The 16691-nt window shown below is 40.9% G+C and overlaps 1 protein-coding gene across 1 annotated transcript in view; it reads right to left on the reverse strand.

Moving 5' to 3' along the window:
* NCKAP1L (NCK associated protein 1 like) overlaps nt 1-16628 on the reverse strand; it is a 41883-nt gene extending 25255 nt beyond the window's left edge. The window contains exons 1-12 of the mRNA XM_047741672.1: nt 16450-16628; nt 15301-15411; nt 14288-14380; nt 7532-7588; nt 6931-7073; nt 5845-5935; nt 5617-5754; nt 4765-4813; nt 4510-4666; nt 1165-1221; nt 800-896; nt 120-229 (exon numbers count right to left, since the gene is read on the reverse strand). Of these exons, the coding sequence (XP_047597628.1) occupies nt 120-229; nt 800-896; nt 1165-1221; nt 4510-4666; nt 4765-4813; nt 5617-5754; nt 5845-5935; nt 6931-7073; nt 7532-7588; nt 14288-14380; nt 15301-15411; nt 16450-16551 (1205 nt within the window). The 5' untranslated portion in view covers nt 16552-16628. The remainder of the gene's footprint in view (nt 1-119; nt 230-799; nt 897-1164; nt 1222-4509; nt 4667-4764; nt 4814-5616; nt 5755-5844; nt 5936-6930; nt 7074-7531; nt 7589-14287; nt 14381-15300; nt 15412-16449) is intronic.
* Between the last annotated feature and the right edge of the window lie 63 nt (nt 16629-16691).

Here is a 16691-nt window from a genome sequence, read left to right on the forward strand (position 1 = left end):
GACTAGAAATATCAACTGAGACAAAGGCAATGCAGACACTGAGACCTCCCAGGTCATTTGATGTCTCCCTTTCCCTGGGCCATCTAAGGTCAAGATTCTTAACCATGTTGAGTACTAACGAGTCAGCATAGTCCTCAGGGGTCTTTGTCTTGGTGACGTTTTCTGTGTGGCGAACCAGCCAGGTTACCTCATCACGGATGAAGGACAGGGCCATGAAAACATAAAGGGCCTAAGGAGAGGACAGGGACTATGAGAATTTTCAACCTGAAAAACAGATTTCAAAGCACAAAGAACTATCATGACAAAACATGGATGGATACTATTGTGTAGCCAACCCCAGCAATAGTGTCCAATAATGAACACAGAGACCCGCAAAAAAAAAACATAGGAAACAGAATCAGATATGGTCATATGTTGACATTAGTGCACAGTCGATTCTTTTTCATCCCTATTAAATCTTAGAAATATTTACTAGGCATTTAGGTGATTTGAAAAAAAAAAAAAAGCAGCAAGCTCTGTCTTCAATTAGTTCATGTTCAAATAGAGGATAAGACAAGTACACAAATAGCTATGATATACTACCCCCTGATTGTGCCCAAAAAAGAGATCCTAGAACTTTCAGGGGGACTCCCAGAAGATTCAAAGGAATCAGCATATACATATACAAACAGATCACGAAAGCCTCAGAAATACAAAAACTCCTGAATACCAAGTCATTCCACACCGCCACCCACTCCACACACACACAGAGACTTTTATCATTGGCCGTTATCCCCCAGTCAACATTTCTCTTTCTTGCCTTGGGACCCAGCAGTCCTGGCTCATCGGTTAACACACTCTCCAGCTCCTTCACAGCCATCCGCAGAAACTGGCGTCGTTGACAGTGAAACTGGCCACTAAGAAAAGAAAGTGGAAGCTAGAGACTAATGCCTCTCCCATCCTTAAAAATCCTCCTAAGGCATTTAGGAAGGGGGGTCAGGTAGGAAGAACGTTCAGTGCCACAGTTAGACTTGGTAAGAAAACATAAGAATCTGTGGGGCAGCAGCAAGTTCTTGGGTTGAAGCAATAAAGCTGTACAGAACCCGGGGGTGGCTTACGTGAGAACAAAGGTCCAGAGAGATTCCTATTCCATCCCCTCTTGGAGGGCCCATTCCCCACCTTTACCTGTTCGCAATTACATGTTCCTTGCTTTCCTTGATGTCTGCCACTCTCTTGCCATACCTGAGGATTGACACAAACACAGCAGCGTGGGCCACACTACTGATTAGAGGCCTTGTCCCACCTTCCCAGTCCTAAGAGATTCCAAATCACAGCCTATGTAGGGCAAGCAAGGGCAGCCCTCACTGACAGGATCTGTGCAAACCCAGCTGTCCCCCCAGCCCCTTGTTAAGAGACTCACAGAGCTTAGAGATTATCCTATTCTCTACACTGTTTTGTAGATAAGAAAATAACCTCTAGGAAAGAGAAATGACTTGCCAGAAGTTACACAGGGTTTTAGTGGCAAAGCTGGGACTGGACTTCTAGTCCCGTGCTCCTGCCTTATTGTCAGGCCAAAGTCCTCTTCCAGGTTTGAGGGAAATAAAAGAGGCAGAGCATAAATATGACATAGGCCCTGCCCTTAAGGAAGAGAAGTTACTCCAGCTCTCCGCTGGGTCCCATCCATCTCCTCCTAGAATTTTCCCTTATCAGTGATCTCTTTGACACTTTAATCTCTCCGTCTTGGCTGGTTGATCCTCTTCTTCCAACACAGGAGTTCAAAGCCTCCCTCATCCTGAAAGACCCTCACTTGACCCCGACCATCTCCTGAACTTTCCCATTCTCCCACACTACCAAACTCCTCCAAAGAGATCCCTAAATGCTTTTTACTTCGTCACCCTTCACTGACTCCTGAATCCCACGAGGCCTTTGACACTAAAAAACTGCTCTCTCTAAAGTCCATGTGAACAGCTGAATCACTAAATGGCCTTTACGTTGTTTGCTGTTTGTCTGTTATGTTTGACTCTCCTGACCATGTCTCTTTTTTCTCCTAGTGATCCTGCTCAAAACTCCCACATTACCTTAGGCTCTGTGTGCTCCCTATGTTCCTTCTATCTGTCTCCTCTTGTGGGCATCACTGTTGCCAGTGCATTAGTCAAACTTCATAACCTGTCTTTTCCCTTCTCCAAACTACTCCCTATTGACCTTGGCACAGAATCAAAGAAATGTAGGGTTGGAAAGTATCTTAATTAAATCAGGATTCAACTCCATGGCATTCCTGGGAGATAGTTATTTCAACCTCTACATGGTATGATGGAAAGCAACAGGATTAAGAGTCAAAAAATCTGGAGTTATTTCCTAGTTCCATATTAACTGAGTGACATTGAGATTGAGCTCCATTGTCTCATCTACTAAATAAAATTTAATACTTATACCTGAATATAAGTAACATGAACATCAAATTAGATCATTTATGCCAAACAACTCCCGATGCTATGAATCTTAACATGTTAGTTGTCGTTCTTCAAACATGTCTTCCATTCCTTAAAAGCAATAATCATTAGAAAGTGTTTTAGGTATGGGGCACCTGGGTGGCTCAGTGGGTTAAGCCTCTGCCTTCGGCTCAGGTCATGATCTCAGGTTCCTGGGATCGAGCCCCGCATCGGGCTCTCTGCTCAGTGGGGAGCCTGCTTGCCCCTCTCTTTCTGTTTGCCTCTCTGCCTACTTGTCATCTGTCTCTCTCTCTGTCAAATAAATAAATAAAATCTTTTAAAAAAAAAGTTTTATAGGGCACCTGGGCGGCTCAGTGGGTTAAGCCGCTGCCTTCAGCTCAGGTCATGATCTCAGGGTCCTGGAATCGAGGTCCGCATCGGGCTCTCTGCTCAGCAGAGAGCCTGCTTCCCTTCCTCTCTCTCTGCCTGCCTCTCTGCCTACTTGTGATCTCTGTCTGTCAAATAAATAAATAAAATCTTAAAAAAAAATAAAATAAAAATAAAAAAATTAAAAAATTAAAAAAAGTTTTATAGGTATGTAGTTATGGATACAGATATAGACCCAAATCCACTCCTGTAACTTCTAATTATTAATCCTAGATTTACTCTCTCTTAACACTGACAATGGTTTATTTAATGATTATACCCAGCTGTTGAGTGTATGAGGAATAAGTATTCTCACAGACTATAGATAATACATCTGTTTGGAAGGCAATTTGGTAGGAGCTATTAGAATTTGAAATATGACTGGGTGGCTCAGTCAGGTAAGTGTCTGACTTCAGCTCAGGTCATGATGTTGAGGTTCTGGGATTGAGCCCCACACCAGACTCCCTGCTCAGTGGGGAGTCTGCTTGTCCCTCTGCCCCTCCCCCTGCTTGTACATGCGCTCTCTCTCTCTCTCTCAAATAAATGGAATCTTTTTTAAAAAATAAAATAAAATTGGGGCGCCTGGGTGGCTCAGTGGGTTAAGCCACTGCCTTCGGCTCAGGTCATGATCTCAGGGTCCTGGGATCGAGTCCCGCATCAGGCTCTCTGCTCAGCAGGGAGCCTGCTTCCCTCTCTCTCTGCCTGCTTCTCTGTCTACTTGTGATCTCTCTCTGTCAAATAAATAAATAAAATATTTAAAAAATAAAATAAAATTTGAAATATGCATACCCTTTACCCTAGCAATTCCACTTCTGAGAATCTACCTAATAGAAATGTTCACAAAGATACATGTCTAAGAATGTTCATTACAGCATTTTTTGTAACGATATTTTTAAAAAAGGAAACAATCTCAACTATGTCTCAATTTAAAAACAAAGAAAGAAAAGTGGAAATAGTTCAAATGTGCATCATAGGGGATTAGGTAAATAAATTATGCTTCAACCTCATAACAGAATACTATGCAACTGTTAAAAAGAATAAGATAATTGTCTACAGACTGATATGCACAGATATCCAAAATAGAGTAAGTGAAAAAAATCAAACTGCAGAATGTAACACAGAGCGTGGATCCTCTCCTCTTTAAATATTGCTTCTATAAGGTTGAAAACACATGCACAGCTTTACATGTGTATATATACACAGAAGCATCTGGAGGACATATGCCAAACTATTCTGGGAGATGAGACTATAGACAACTTCCACTTTGTATTTTGTACACGTTTGAATTTTAGTTTACAACTATAAAAAAACAATAAAGGTATTTGACCCCTTCCTCAATCCAACACCTTTCTCTTTATAGTTCCCTATTCTTCCTTACACAAACTTCTTCAAAGAGTTATTTGCTAAATTTGTTATCTCCCATTTGCTTCTAAACCCACCACAACCCAGCTTTCAGTACTCAACTGAAGTCCACAGGAGGGACACTAAGACCAACTTTATAGCCAGATCCAATGAACATTTTTCAGCCCTCTTTTTCTTTTTTCTGACCTGTCAATGTTATGTAACATAAATAACTAATCCTTCCTCCTAAGAATGCTTTCTTCCCTTAATTTCTGTCTTCCCTCTTCTCAAGACCCCTAAAAAATCTTAAGATTAGTTGGCTCCCACATCTCACCCTTTCCAGCTGCTAAACAAGTCCTCAGTGACCTTGTGCACCTGAAGCACGTCCTCCCGGATGAGGGTGATGTACAGGGAGCCCTGCAGACACAGCTTCCACAGCTTCTGGCACTGGCTGTTGGAGTTGAGGCAGCCATTACAAAGAAGAAACCCAACTGCAGGTGGGTAAAACAGTGCAGAGGAAGACTTTTAGAATTTTCTATCCATGTAATGTGCTGCTACATTGATTCCCAACTCATCCCATAAAACTTACTGATAATCCAGCGCTCCATCACTTCCACAGACAGGTATTCACAGGCCATCTATAAGAAGAGAGGCAGAGATGGTCAAGCCATTATTGAACTCGGTCTTCCCCTAAAGACTGAGGCTGTAAAGATAAGGGCAGTCAAACTAGAATTTAAGTACCAAAACCAACTTTTTTTTTACCAGACTGGATCAGGGTACTTTGATAAGCCAGTAGCTGGGGAACCTCCCAATAATGGAAGTGAGGCAACCAGAAGCAAAAACAAATACAGTTGAGAAAAAAAAGAGGAGGTTGGGCTGGAAGTCAGGACAAATAAAAGGTTTAACATAACTTCTCTTCAACAGTTCATAAAAGCAATACTCAAAACATTCACATGATTTCTCCCTCTTATGGATTCTTTTACCCCTTCAAGTAGAAATCACTCATTTGACATTTCTCATTCATCTTGTACCATCCCTTGTCTTTTTATGACTGTATGGCATATGTTCCCCTACAAGACACTAAGTTCTTTAAGCACGGCTGTTGGGCCCATAGTAATTGAACAAAACTATGTGTTAATTGATGCCTATGTTTAAGTTCCTGCTAGGCTGAATAGTGTCTAATGACTCACTTTCATCTACCCATTCAGTCTATGATTAGGTATTAAATTCTTTCCATGGACAAGCACACACTAATCCCTGTCCAAACAAAAGCTCTAACCCAACCATGACTTTTAGCTACAAGAGGTGATCAACTTAGATACACATCCTAGAAGAGGTTTAAAGCACTCTTAGAGGTGATATTTCCTGAAAGAAGCACCCTCTACAGAGATGGCCTTGGCAAAAAGAATGTCATCCCTGACAAGAGGAGAAGGGAATCTACCGTGTCTGAATTAGCAGGGTTGATCATGGCCGGGGGGGTGCTGATAAGACTCAGAAGCTGGGCACTGCGCCATTGCTCAGCCCCCTGGTTCCTCCGGACGAAAAGGAAATGCAAAGAGAGGAGGGCTTCACTCACAGCCTGTGGGGAGAAACCAATGAATCCTTAGTGTCAATGATGAGGACGATATACTTCCACCAGAGGAATTCCCCCCTCTCTTAGGGAACTTGCCTTTGTGTGAGGCCCAAACTCCTCTGTCAGCTTCTTCAGAGGTTGGTCATACTCTAAGACCATCTGCCCCAGACGGGCAAAACTGGGGTCACTGGAAGAAAGCATAGGAAAGAAGAGTTACAGGTCTCCTTTAACCATGATGTAAACTCTCGTGTTTGCATGTAGGATAAAGATGCATACCTGGGCTAACATTCCCCTCTACCTCCAAAGATATATATACTGAACTGTGAATTACATATATAGATATGTATATGTAATATACATATATAGATAACCCATTCCAGGCCCAGGTGCATTAAGCTATTCGAGAGAACTATATAACGTGGGACAGGTCCATGAAAGTTTCTTCCTTGTAAGCACCCAAAATGGTGTTGAACATAGGATAGGTACTCTATAAATTCATGTTGATTAGTTGTAATTCAAGTGATATGCCTAGACCCAAATTTGTATACAACCCAAAAAGATATATATTCGTTCAAGCTAATGGGTAAGGCATGTGCCTAGGTTTTCATGTAGACACATGGGAATACACATCATACATAGAACAAGGTGTCACAGCCTCCTCTGATCCCTCTAGTTTTCATTTTTTCAGCCCTTAAGTACTTTTATTTGCACTAATGGAGGGGCACAGAATTTCAGATAATCCAAAATCCATTTATACTTGGCTTCAAATGTATTATCATATATTACTTACCTCTAATGGCCTTACCTTGTTGATATTATTCCTACCAATACTAAAAACAAAAAACAGAACAACAAAAAACAACTTTCATTTCCTTTTGCAATAACCTGAAAAGCATGGTGGAAGCCAGACCAGGATTAAAAATTGATCAGAGACAATGCAAATTGAATAATCCACTAACAGATATTCAAGAGTTAACTATATGTAAACGGGCAGTGCATTTGTTGAAGTATGCCTTTAAAAGTATTTTAAGTGGTTTTTTGTTGTTGTTGTTGTTGTTGCCTGGGTCATCACGTAGATTACAGGTTCTCAAATGAGAAAACATGGCTTCCATTTCCTTTGCATCCTTGTACCTCATACCACCATGTACGAGATTCTTCATCTCCTGTACCCCCTTCACTCACCTGTGCCCATGCAGCATCTCGTGGGCACAGTTGTACATGCCAATGAGGACTCGGCGGTCCTCGATCCGTGACAGAAGTAAAATAACTGAGGTGTAAGTCACAATCAAGTCCAGGTAACTCCGAGTGAGGTCAAAGTTGAGATTCTACAAGGAAAATACATAGGAACCCAAGAACAGCAATGCCAATTAATCCCTAATTCACCAACCATTCCAGATAGTGCCAAAGAGACTCTGAGAGGGTCTCTTTAGAAGGAGAACAGGCAGGATGAGAAGGAGAAAATCAGAACATCAGTCAAGGGTTAAAAGTGAGCTCAAGATACAAAAAGGCCAGGAGATATGGTAGCATCTGGAGGTTAGAAGAAGGGCAATAAGAACATTTTTGTCATTTTTATATTAAATCATATGGCTGATTTACTTAATACACACAAATATACTTTAGCTTTAACACTTGATATAAAAGAATTACAATCCTAGTATGAATAATACAGTATATTATAATCCTGAAGGAATAGCCATTCCTCCAGTCCCTTCCCAACCCACACTGTCCCAACCAAGACCTTTTCTATGGCTCTGAGGATAGGAGAGAATGAAAAGAATCTTACAATATCAAAATGGCACTGGCAGGCATCAATGGTGTTGAGAAGTTCATATACATGATCCTGGGGGTAGAATTGGAGAAGAGAATGAATAAAGAATAAAGAGAAGATGACATGTAATACTAGAATTTTAAGGGAAAGTTTCTTCCCTTATATAGGTCCCAAACAGCCACCAAATAACATAAGGAAGCATTGCTGAATAGAAGGAACTCCTTCTCAGAAAGCCAGAAGTGGACCCCTATCAAACTTACCATACCAAATGCTCATGTTTCCACAGGCACAGTTCATCACTAGATTATGGACACTCTGACTTTATCATCCCAATGTCCCCTTCCTCCACAAAAGAGGATTACAAAATGAAGATCATCTCATGGGCTCTTTTATTTAAACTCAGTTAATTAACAACAGTGTATTCTTAGTTTCAGAGGTAGAGATCAGTGATGCATCAGTTGTATATAGCACCCAGTGCTCATTACATCACAAGCCCTCCTTAAAGTTCATCACGCGGTTCCCCATCCTCCCACCCTTCTCACCTCCAGCAACCCTCAGTTTGTTTCCTATGGTTAAGAGTCACGGGACGCCTGGGTGGCTCAGTTGGTTAAGCAGCTGCCTTCGGCTCAGGTCATGATCCCAGCATCCTGGGATCGAGTCCCGCATCGGGCTCCTTGCTCGTCAGGGAGCCTGCTTCTTCCTCTGCCTCTGCCTGCCATTCTGTCTGCCTGTGCTCGCTCTCTCTCCCTCTCTCTCTCTGACAAATAAATAAATAAAATCTTAAAAAAAAAAAAAGAGTCACATATGGTTTGTCTCCCTCTCTGATTTCATCTTGCTTTATTTTTCCATCCCTTCCTCTATGCTGCTCTGTTTTGTTTCTTAAATTCCACATATGAGTGAAATCTTTGATAACTGTCTCTGATGGACTTATTTCACTTAACATAATACCCTGTAGTTCCATCCATATTGTTGCAAATGGCAAGATTTCATTTTTTGATGGTTGAGTAATATTCCATTGTGTATATAACCCACATCTTTTGGGGGGGGCTGCTTTAAGTTGTTTTTGTTGTTGTTTTTACTAATATATAATGTATTGTTTCAGGGGTACAGCTCTGTGATTCATCAGTCTTACACAATACACAGTGCTCTCCACAACACATACCCTCCCCAGTGTCCGCAATCCAGCCATCCCGTTCCTCCCATCCCTCTTCCCTCCAGCAACCCTCAGTTTGTTTCCTGAGATTAGGAGTCTCTTATGGTTCGTCTCCCTCTCCGGTTTCGTCTTGTTTCATTTTTAATTCTCTTCCACTATAATCCTCTGCCTTATTTCTCAAATTCCACATATCAGTGAGATCATATGATAATTGTCTTTCTCTGATTGACTTATTTCACTTAGCATAATACCCTCTAGTTCCATCCACATTGTTGCAAGTGGCAAGATTTCATTTTTTTGGTGGCTGCAAAATATTCCATCAAATATATATATATATATACATATATATATATATACCATACCTTCTTTATCCATTCACCTGTCAATGGACATCTGGGTTCTTTCTATAGTTTGGCTATTGTGAACATTGCTGCTATAAACATTGGGGTGCAGGTGCCCTTTCAGATCACTACATTTGTATCTTTGGGGTAAATACCTAGTAGTGCAATTGCTGGGTCATAGGGTAGCTCTATTTTTTACTTTTTGAGGAACCTCCACACTACTTTCCAGAGTGGCTGCACCAGCTTCATTCCCACCAGCCGGGTAAGAGGGTTCCCGTTTCTCCCCATTCTCTGATAGGCTCTTTCTAAGATACCAGAAATCAGACCCAGTTTTTTCTTGGATTCCATCTCCTGTTCTCATTAATCATTATCAAATGGAACTACTACCCAATTCTCTACGTGTTTCTATTTACAGACCACCTCCCATGTGCTAAGTACTTACTAGGTAATTTATATATACTTCATTTAATCCTCATCCCAGTGTTACAGGGATTCTTTTTCTTTCCATACATAATTTTACCTAAATAAATATGCAGTTTTACTGTGGACACCTCCCTCCCCCTGACATTAGCACCCACCCTCCATCCTGTACCAACCCCCAGCTAAGCAAGTTTAACAACCCAGTATGGCCTTTCTTAATTTTCTCCCTATTTATACAATCCTATTCAGACGGCGGGGGGAGGGAGGGAGAAATAGAGTGAGAAAGACAGCTTTTTTGATCATTTGTGTTACAAAATTGAGATAATATTGTACTATTCTTGCCATTTTGCTTTTCTCATTCAACCTTACCTGATGACAGTCCTCCAAGCTATCTGGTAGAACAATAGCACACTTCTTTTTAATGACCACATAATACCCCATGGCATGGCCAATTAATTCAGCCTTTCTCACTGATGGACATTTGCTTTGTTCCCAATACCTGGCCTATTCTTTGTTCCCTATTCTTGCCATATTGGTACTTTCATTTCTACAAAGGTAGAACTCCTAGATCTAAGAGTATATATATTTTTATTTTAAAAATACATTGTCAGCAGTGCCTGGGTGGCTCAGTGGGTTAAGCCTCTGCCTTCAGCTTGGGTCATGATCTCGGGGACCTGGGATCGAGCCCCGCGTCGGGCTCTCTGCTCGGTGGGGAGCCTGCTCCCCCCGCCCCCGCCTGCCTCTCTGCCTACTTGTGATCTCTGTCTGTCAAATAAATAAATAAATAAATCTTAAAAAAAAAATACATTGTCAAAGACTTGAGCAGATACTTTACCATAACAAATACACAAATGGCCAATAAGCAAATGAAAAGATGTTCAACAAGATTAGTCATCAGGGAAATGCAAATTAAAACAAGATATCATCATATATCTATGAGAATGGCTAAAATTTAAGTCTGATAATAGTAAGTGCTGATGAAAACGGGGAACAACTGGAGCATTAGTATATTGCTGACAAGAGGAGAAAATGGAACAATGACTTTGGGAAAAAATTTGGCAGTTTCCTATAAAATCAAATGCATGCATACCATTTGATTTAGCAATTCAACTTCTAAATTATTTACCCAAGTGAAATGAAAAATACGTTCCCAAAATGATTTGTACTCAAATATGTATAGCATCTTCTGCATAATAGCCAAATATATGCATAATGGACAAAACCCAAATGTCCATCAGGTAAATGGATAAATTGTATCCAAACAATGGAATAGTATTCAACAAAAATAGGAAATGAATTGTAGTTACATGAAACAGCATTGATAAATCTCAAAAACATTATACTGAATGAAAGAAGCCAGACATAAAGGAAGGCAAACTGTATAAATTCTAATTATATGAACCTCTAGAAAAGAGAAGAAAATTATAATCTAGAAAGCATATTAATGGTTGCCTGGGGCCAGGGGTTGGGAAGGGAGGGACTGACTAGGGAAAAAAGGCTCAGGAAACATTTGGAAACTTTTCCTTTTTTTTTTTTTTTTAAGATTTTATCTACTTCATGAGACACAGAGAGAGGGAGGCAGAGGGAGAAGCAGGCTCCCCACTGAGCAAGGAGCCTGATGCAGGACTCGATCCCAGGACCCTGAGATCATGACCTGAGCCAAAAGCAGTTGCTTAATGGACTGAGCCACCCAGGCGCCTGATGGAAATTTTCTATATGTCATTGCGGTGGTTGTTACACAGGTAACATTTGTCAAACTTTCTAAAATGGGGAAAAAATATTTCCATATTATCTTCCCCAAAAGGCCTTATCTAAATGAACATGTGGAGAAACCAAAGCTAAGAGCTGTTAAGATACTTGCGCATGATCACAAACTAGTAAGGGATAGTATCAGAATTAGAACATGGAGCCCATGATCTCCCCTCTATACTACATGACTTCTGAACCTGTGTAGCTCTATGTGGCCTCAATTACTAGGAGGGCCTTTCTGCAACTTCTTGCAGCTCAATTCCCACAAGTTAATGTTAATGATATTAACATTTCTTGGCCTCTAACCTTATTATATGCTCAATACTGAGCTAGATGTTTTCCACGCATTATCTCATTTAATTCTCACAAATACCTCTCATAGTAAATCTTAATCCATTTTACAAAGAAACTGAGATTCAAAGAGTTTCTTGTCTAAGGTCATATATCTGGTAAGTGTTTTGTTTTGTTTTGTTTTTTTAAGATTTTACTTATTTGTCAGAGAAAAAGAGAGAACAAGCAGGGGGAACAGCACCCAGAGGGAGAGGGAGAAGCAGGCTCCCTCAGCAGGGAGCCCAACACAGAGCTTGATCCCAGGACCCCGGGATCATGACTTGAGCTGAAGGCAAAGGCTTAACCTACTGAGCCACCCAGGCTCCCTCTAGTAAGTATTAAAGCTAAAATTCAAAAAAAATAAAAAAAATAAAAAAAAAAATAAAAATAAAAATAAAATTCAAAACCAGGTCTGTCTGATAATTCAGAGCCTATCTACTTTACAATGCACAACACCTCAGTGTCTCTATTATCCTTCTTGCCCTAAATGAGCCAAACCATACACCTTGGGCTCAGAACTTTACCAATGCAACAGCTAGCAGTGTCCTAAAATCCCCTCTGGACTCCAGCTTTTCTTAATGAGACTTCTTCATATGAATCCAGCCTTCTTTCAACCACCCCCACCAATGCCTACCTTCTTCCTAACCACTACTCTCAATTCCAAGATTAATAACCTCTGACCTGGGGTACATGGGCGGCTCAGTGGGTTAAGCCTCTGCCTTTGGCTCAGGTCATGGTCTCAGGGTCTGGAATCAAGCCCCACATCAGGCTCTCTGTTCAGCGGGGAGTCTGCTTCCCCTCTCTCTCTGCCTACTTGTGATCTCTCTCTCTCTCTGTCAAATAAATAAATTTAAAAAAGAAATAACTTCTGACCTGAACTTCCTTCAGGTTTTACAGTTTTCTGTGGCCCCACTTTTCTTTTCATTATGTGTTGAGTGGCCTGGATTAGCCCCCTCAGGTAGATACAGGGCATCCAAAGCTGGGTTCCATACTCTTGCATCATTGAAGAAATACTATGATACCATCACAAACTTGGATTGCTCAAATGGCTAAAATTTGTGTCATTTCTTAAATGCAGAAATAATACATGCTCGCAGAAAAATTAGAAAATACAAACAGGCATAATTTTAATTAATGTTTAAAACCATTCAAAATTCCATCAATTAGAAGTTCAAATTTTCTTTATATGCATGTTTATCCAGGTAAATATACATATTAGGGACATCTTATGTCTTACTGTATTATAATTTGCTTTTACATTAAAGAACATATGAAGAATAAAAAACGAATATACAAAGAACATTTTTCTATGCCAATTGACATAAATATATATTATCATCTTACACAGCTGTATATTCATTTATAGGCATATACTCTATATATTGGATACATCAATTATTAACTTGTCATTATTTTTTTTTAATTTATTTATTAGTGAGAGAGAGAGAGATAACGTGTTTGTGTGTATGCATGCATGCACATGTACAAGTGGGGGGAGGGGCAGAGGGAGAGAATTCCCAAGCTGACTCCCTACTGAACCAAAGCCATACTCAATCCCAGGGCTCATGAGATCAAGACCTGAGCCAAAATCAAGAGTCAGAAGCCCAACCGATGATGCTACCCAGGTACCCCTCAACTTGTCCCTATTGTAATGTAGCAGAATACATTCTTTTTTTTTTAAGAGTACATTCTTTTACATATCTTTGCACTTCTGATTGTTTCTCTAAGAATAATTTCTAGAAAAAAAAAAGAATTTCTAGAAGTAAAATTGGTACATCAAAAGTATGTTTTGGGGCACCTAGGTGGCTCAGTGGGTTAAGCCTCTGCCTTTGGCTCAGGTCATGATCTCAGGGTCCTGGGATCAAGTCCCACATCGGGCTCTCTGCTCAGCAGGGAGCCTGGTTGCACCTCTCTCTCTGCCTGCCTCTCTGCCTACTTGTGATCTCTGTCAAATAAATAAATAAAATCTTTAAAAAAAATACTAATGATTAGGAACTCTAGAAGAAGAGTAGAATAATATGCATTGTAATACTCTTGAAATTTTTCAGTAGATTTATAATAAAATATTGGGGAATCATACTTAAAATACATGAATACTTAATAATACTTAAAAATGTATAGTTTAATAAATTAAAGCTGATCATAATTTCACCCCAAAAGTAGTTATTTCTAACAGTTTAATGTATAAAGTTCCAAATCTTTCCTATGTACATTCTAATACTACATGTACAAGCCTGCATATCCTTTTAAATGAAGTATAATTATATCAGACACAATTGTATAACTTGCAACACAAATGAACATCTAATAAGGGCATCTGGGTGGTTCAGTTGGTTCAATGTCCGACTCTTGGTTTCAGCTCAAGTCAGGATCTCAGGGTCATGAGATGGAGCCCTACATTGGGCTCCTGCTTAAAGAGTCCTTCTCTCTCTCTCCCTCTGCCCGTCCCCTTACTCATGTGCTATAAATACATAAAGAAGTAAAATCTTTTTTAAAAAATGAACATCTAGGGGCGCCTGGGTGGCTCAGTGGGTTGAGCCTCTGCTTTCGGCTCAGGTCATGATCTCAGGGTCCTGGTATTGAGTCCCACATTGGGCTCTCTGCTCAGCAGGGAGCCTGCTTCCCTTCCTCTCTCTCTGCCTGCCTCTCTGCCTACTTGTGATCACTCTCTGTCAAATAAATAAATAAAATCTTAATTAAAAAATGAACATCTACTAAAGAAGGAGTAACCTCTGAAGGATAATGCCTACACTGGGGACCTGGAGTGGTAGAGCTCACCCGAAATTCCATGACATCCACAAATGACTGGTAGTAGTTGGTAAGGAATCTAATTATCTCAGCTTTTTCCCGATGTACTGGTCCTAAATGTTGCTGAGAGAAACACAAAACAAAAATTTTAAAACACAAAATAAGAAGACAATTGATCAAAGTAACCCAAGAAGAATAGGAGTTATACCTAAAACACTTTTTAAAAAAGATTTTATTTGTTCGACAGAAAGAGAGAGAGCACAAGCAGGGGAAATGGCAGAAGGAGAGGGAGAAGCAGACTCCCTGCTGAGCAGGGAGCCTGATTCAGGGCTCAATCCCAGGATCCAGAATCGAGACCTGAGCAAAAGGCAGACGCTCAATTGACTGAGCCACCGAGGCGCCCCTACAGAAAGCGTCTTGAAGAGGCTTGAAATATACTTACAAAGTTGGAAAATATCTGATGCTCTGAAGGTTTTGAACAGGGGAGATTCTCTAGAAAGAATGGTGCATGTGATCCTGACTAGATACAGAGTGCTGAAAGAGAGGAAATTTCAAAGTCCCTTTCAGTCAAGGAGGCTTACCATATATTAAAGTCAAAAGAGGCAGAGTGAGAAGATGCTACAGGTACAATGGTAAGAAATGTAGAGCTTTTAGTAAGGGAGAAGTAAGGGATATTTCAAGAGAGGCATAACTCTAAGATAATTAGCAAAGAAACACTGAGTTGGAAACAGGAACAGCAGAAAATATATGCACCCTGCTGGGTTGATCAAACTGTCTTCTTCTATAAGAACAAAGTGTTCTCATGAATCTTGCAATGGAGAAAGGGGAAATGCTTTGCTCTAGCTTACCCTGCAAGAATCCCAACTTATCTCAGAATTCTCAAGACTACAAGAACCTGAAGCTCTGTGACTGAGCCCAAGAAAATTGAAAGAAGGCTACTCTATCCCTTGCCAACTTCTAAGAAAGGCAGTCAAGAGGCAAGTTTAAGCCACCCAAGTGTAGAGTTATTTCAGAGAAAGGGGCAGGGGGAACCATGTTCTCACCGTGCTGTTTCGGACATCTATGTTGGGAAATTTCTTGTTGATGTACTTGAGAGAAGATTCCATGGACTTTTCCAGTAAGAAAGGTGGCTTGGATTTGGGGTCTGAACAAGTCTGTACCAATAAAACACACCTTATTTTTACTCTTTCTCCCTCCCCCAAACATACTTCTTCCTGATGCATTCATTTTCACACAGTCTCTCTTACGGAAAGAGAATCTGGGAATTCATTACAAAAGCATAACAGTACAGGAAAAACAAGTATCAGGACATGAAGCCAACTATCAGTAGAGCTAAACAACCTGGGTATCTTGTCTTACCAAGAGGAGTTCAGTGTCTGCTCGGCCCCAGTGCTAAGAGGAAGCTCTCTCCCCACCCCTCAGCTAAAGCCGGAAGGAGTGAGAAAAGCAGCTGCTTGGGAGTTAGACTTCACGGGTGAGTGTGTCACAATGTCCATATGTAAGTATCTCATCCCAAATGGCATTTGTGGGGGATGTTGGGTCACAGAAACCAAGTTCCTGGTGATTTTTATTACAAAATGCACAAAAGTTCCCTCTCTCTATTTTCTCTTCCAGAAACTGCCTATTCTTGCCCATCTTTATCTCTTTACTTCCCTAGGCCAGCCCCTTGCCCCCTAGCCTGATCCTGTCCCCAGCATCTCTCAATTCCAGAATTCCTATCCTAAACACACACACACACTACAGCATGAACTCTCAGACACTGTGTACCTCAGAAGGCACCAACCCATATTTTATTGAAATATTGTATCTATTTTTTCCTTGTAGGAAAGTCCATGGAAAAGTTTTTGCCATAGACCCAACTTTGGATATCTTCAGAGTATGGGGGATCAGCAATAAACAATAAGACCCAGACTTCTAGACCCCAAACCTTTATTAAGTGACTCAGAACAAAATTATTTCCTATCCCCATATACCCAGCAGAAAGCAGACTCTCACTGGGGCAAGAATTATACCTAGAAAAAGCCTCCCCTTCTGCTTCATAGCACTGGCTGGCTTACATAATCCGAGTGACTGAAGGCCAGTTAAACCAGTGGGGAAAGAAGAGGGTGTCTAACCCCTGAACTGCCGGCCTCAGAGTCTCCTGCCCTACTATTGCTGGAATAAATGGCACTAGTCCAGTTGCTCATGCTTACCTTCTTGATGTTATACATGCGGATGAGAACCCCCTGACCTCGATCATTCAGGATAGTGAGCTTCTCGGCTAATTTATGCTGGTAGGCAGACGTCAAAGACATGATGGCCTCCGAGAGAGAGGAGTATCCGGACAGCAATGTCGAATCTCCCCAAACACTTTCAGCTTGGGTGGTGACACCCCCTGGGCGGAGGGACACAGCCTGGTTGGTGCGCTGGTTTTCCTGTTGCCTCTACAATTGGC

The sequence above is a fragment of the Lutra lutra genome, chromosome 8, assembly GCF_902655055.1.
Source record: "Lutra lutra chromosome 8, mLutLut1.2, whole genome shotgun sequence".
Lineage (NCBI taxonomy): Eukaryota > Metazoa > Chordata > Mammalia > Carnivora > Mustelidae > Lutra > Lutra lutra.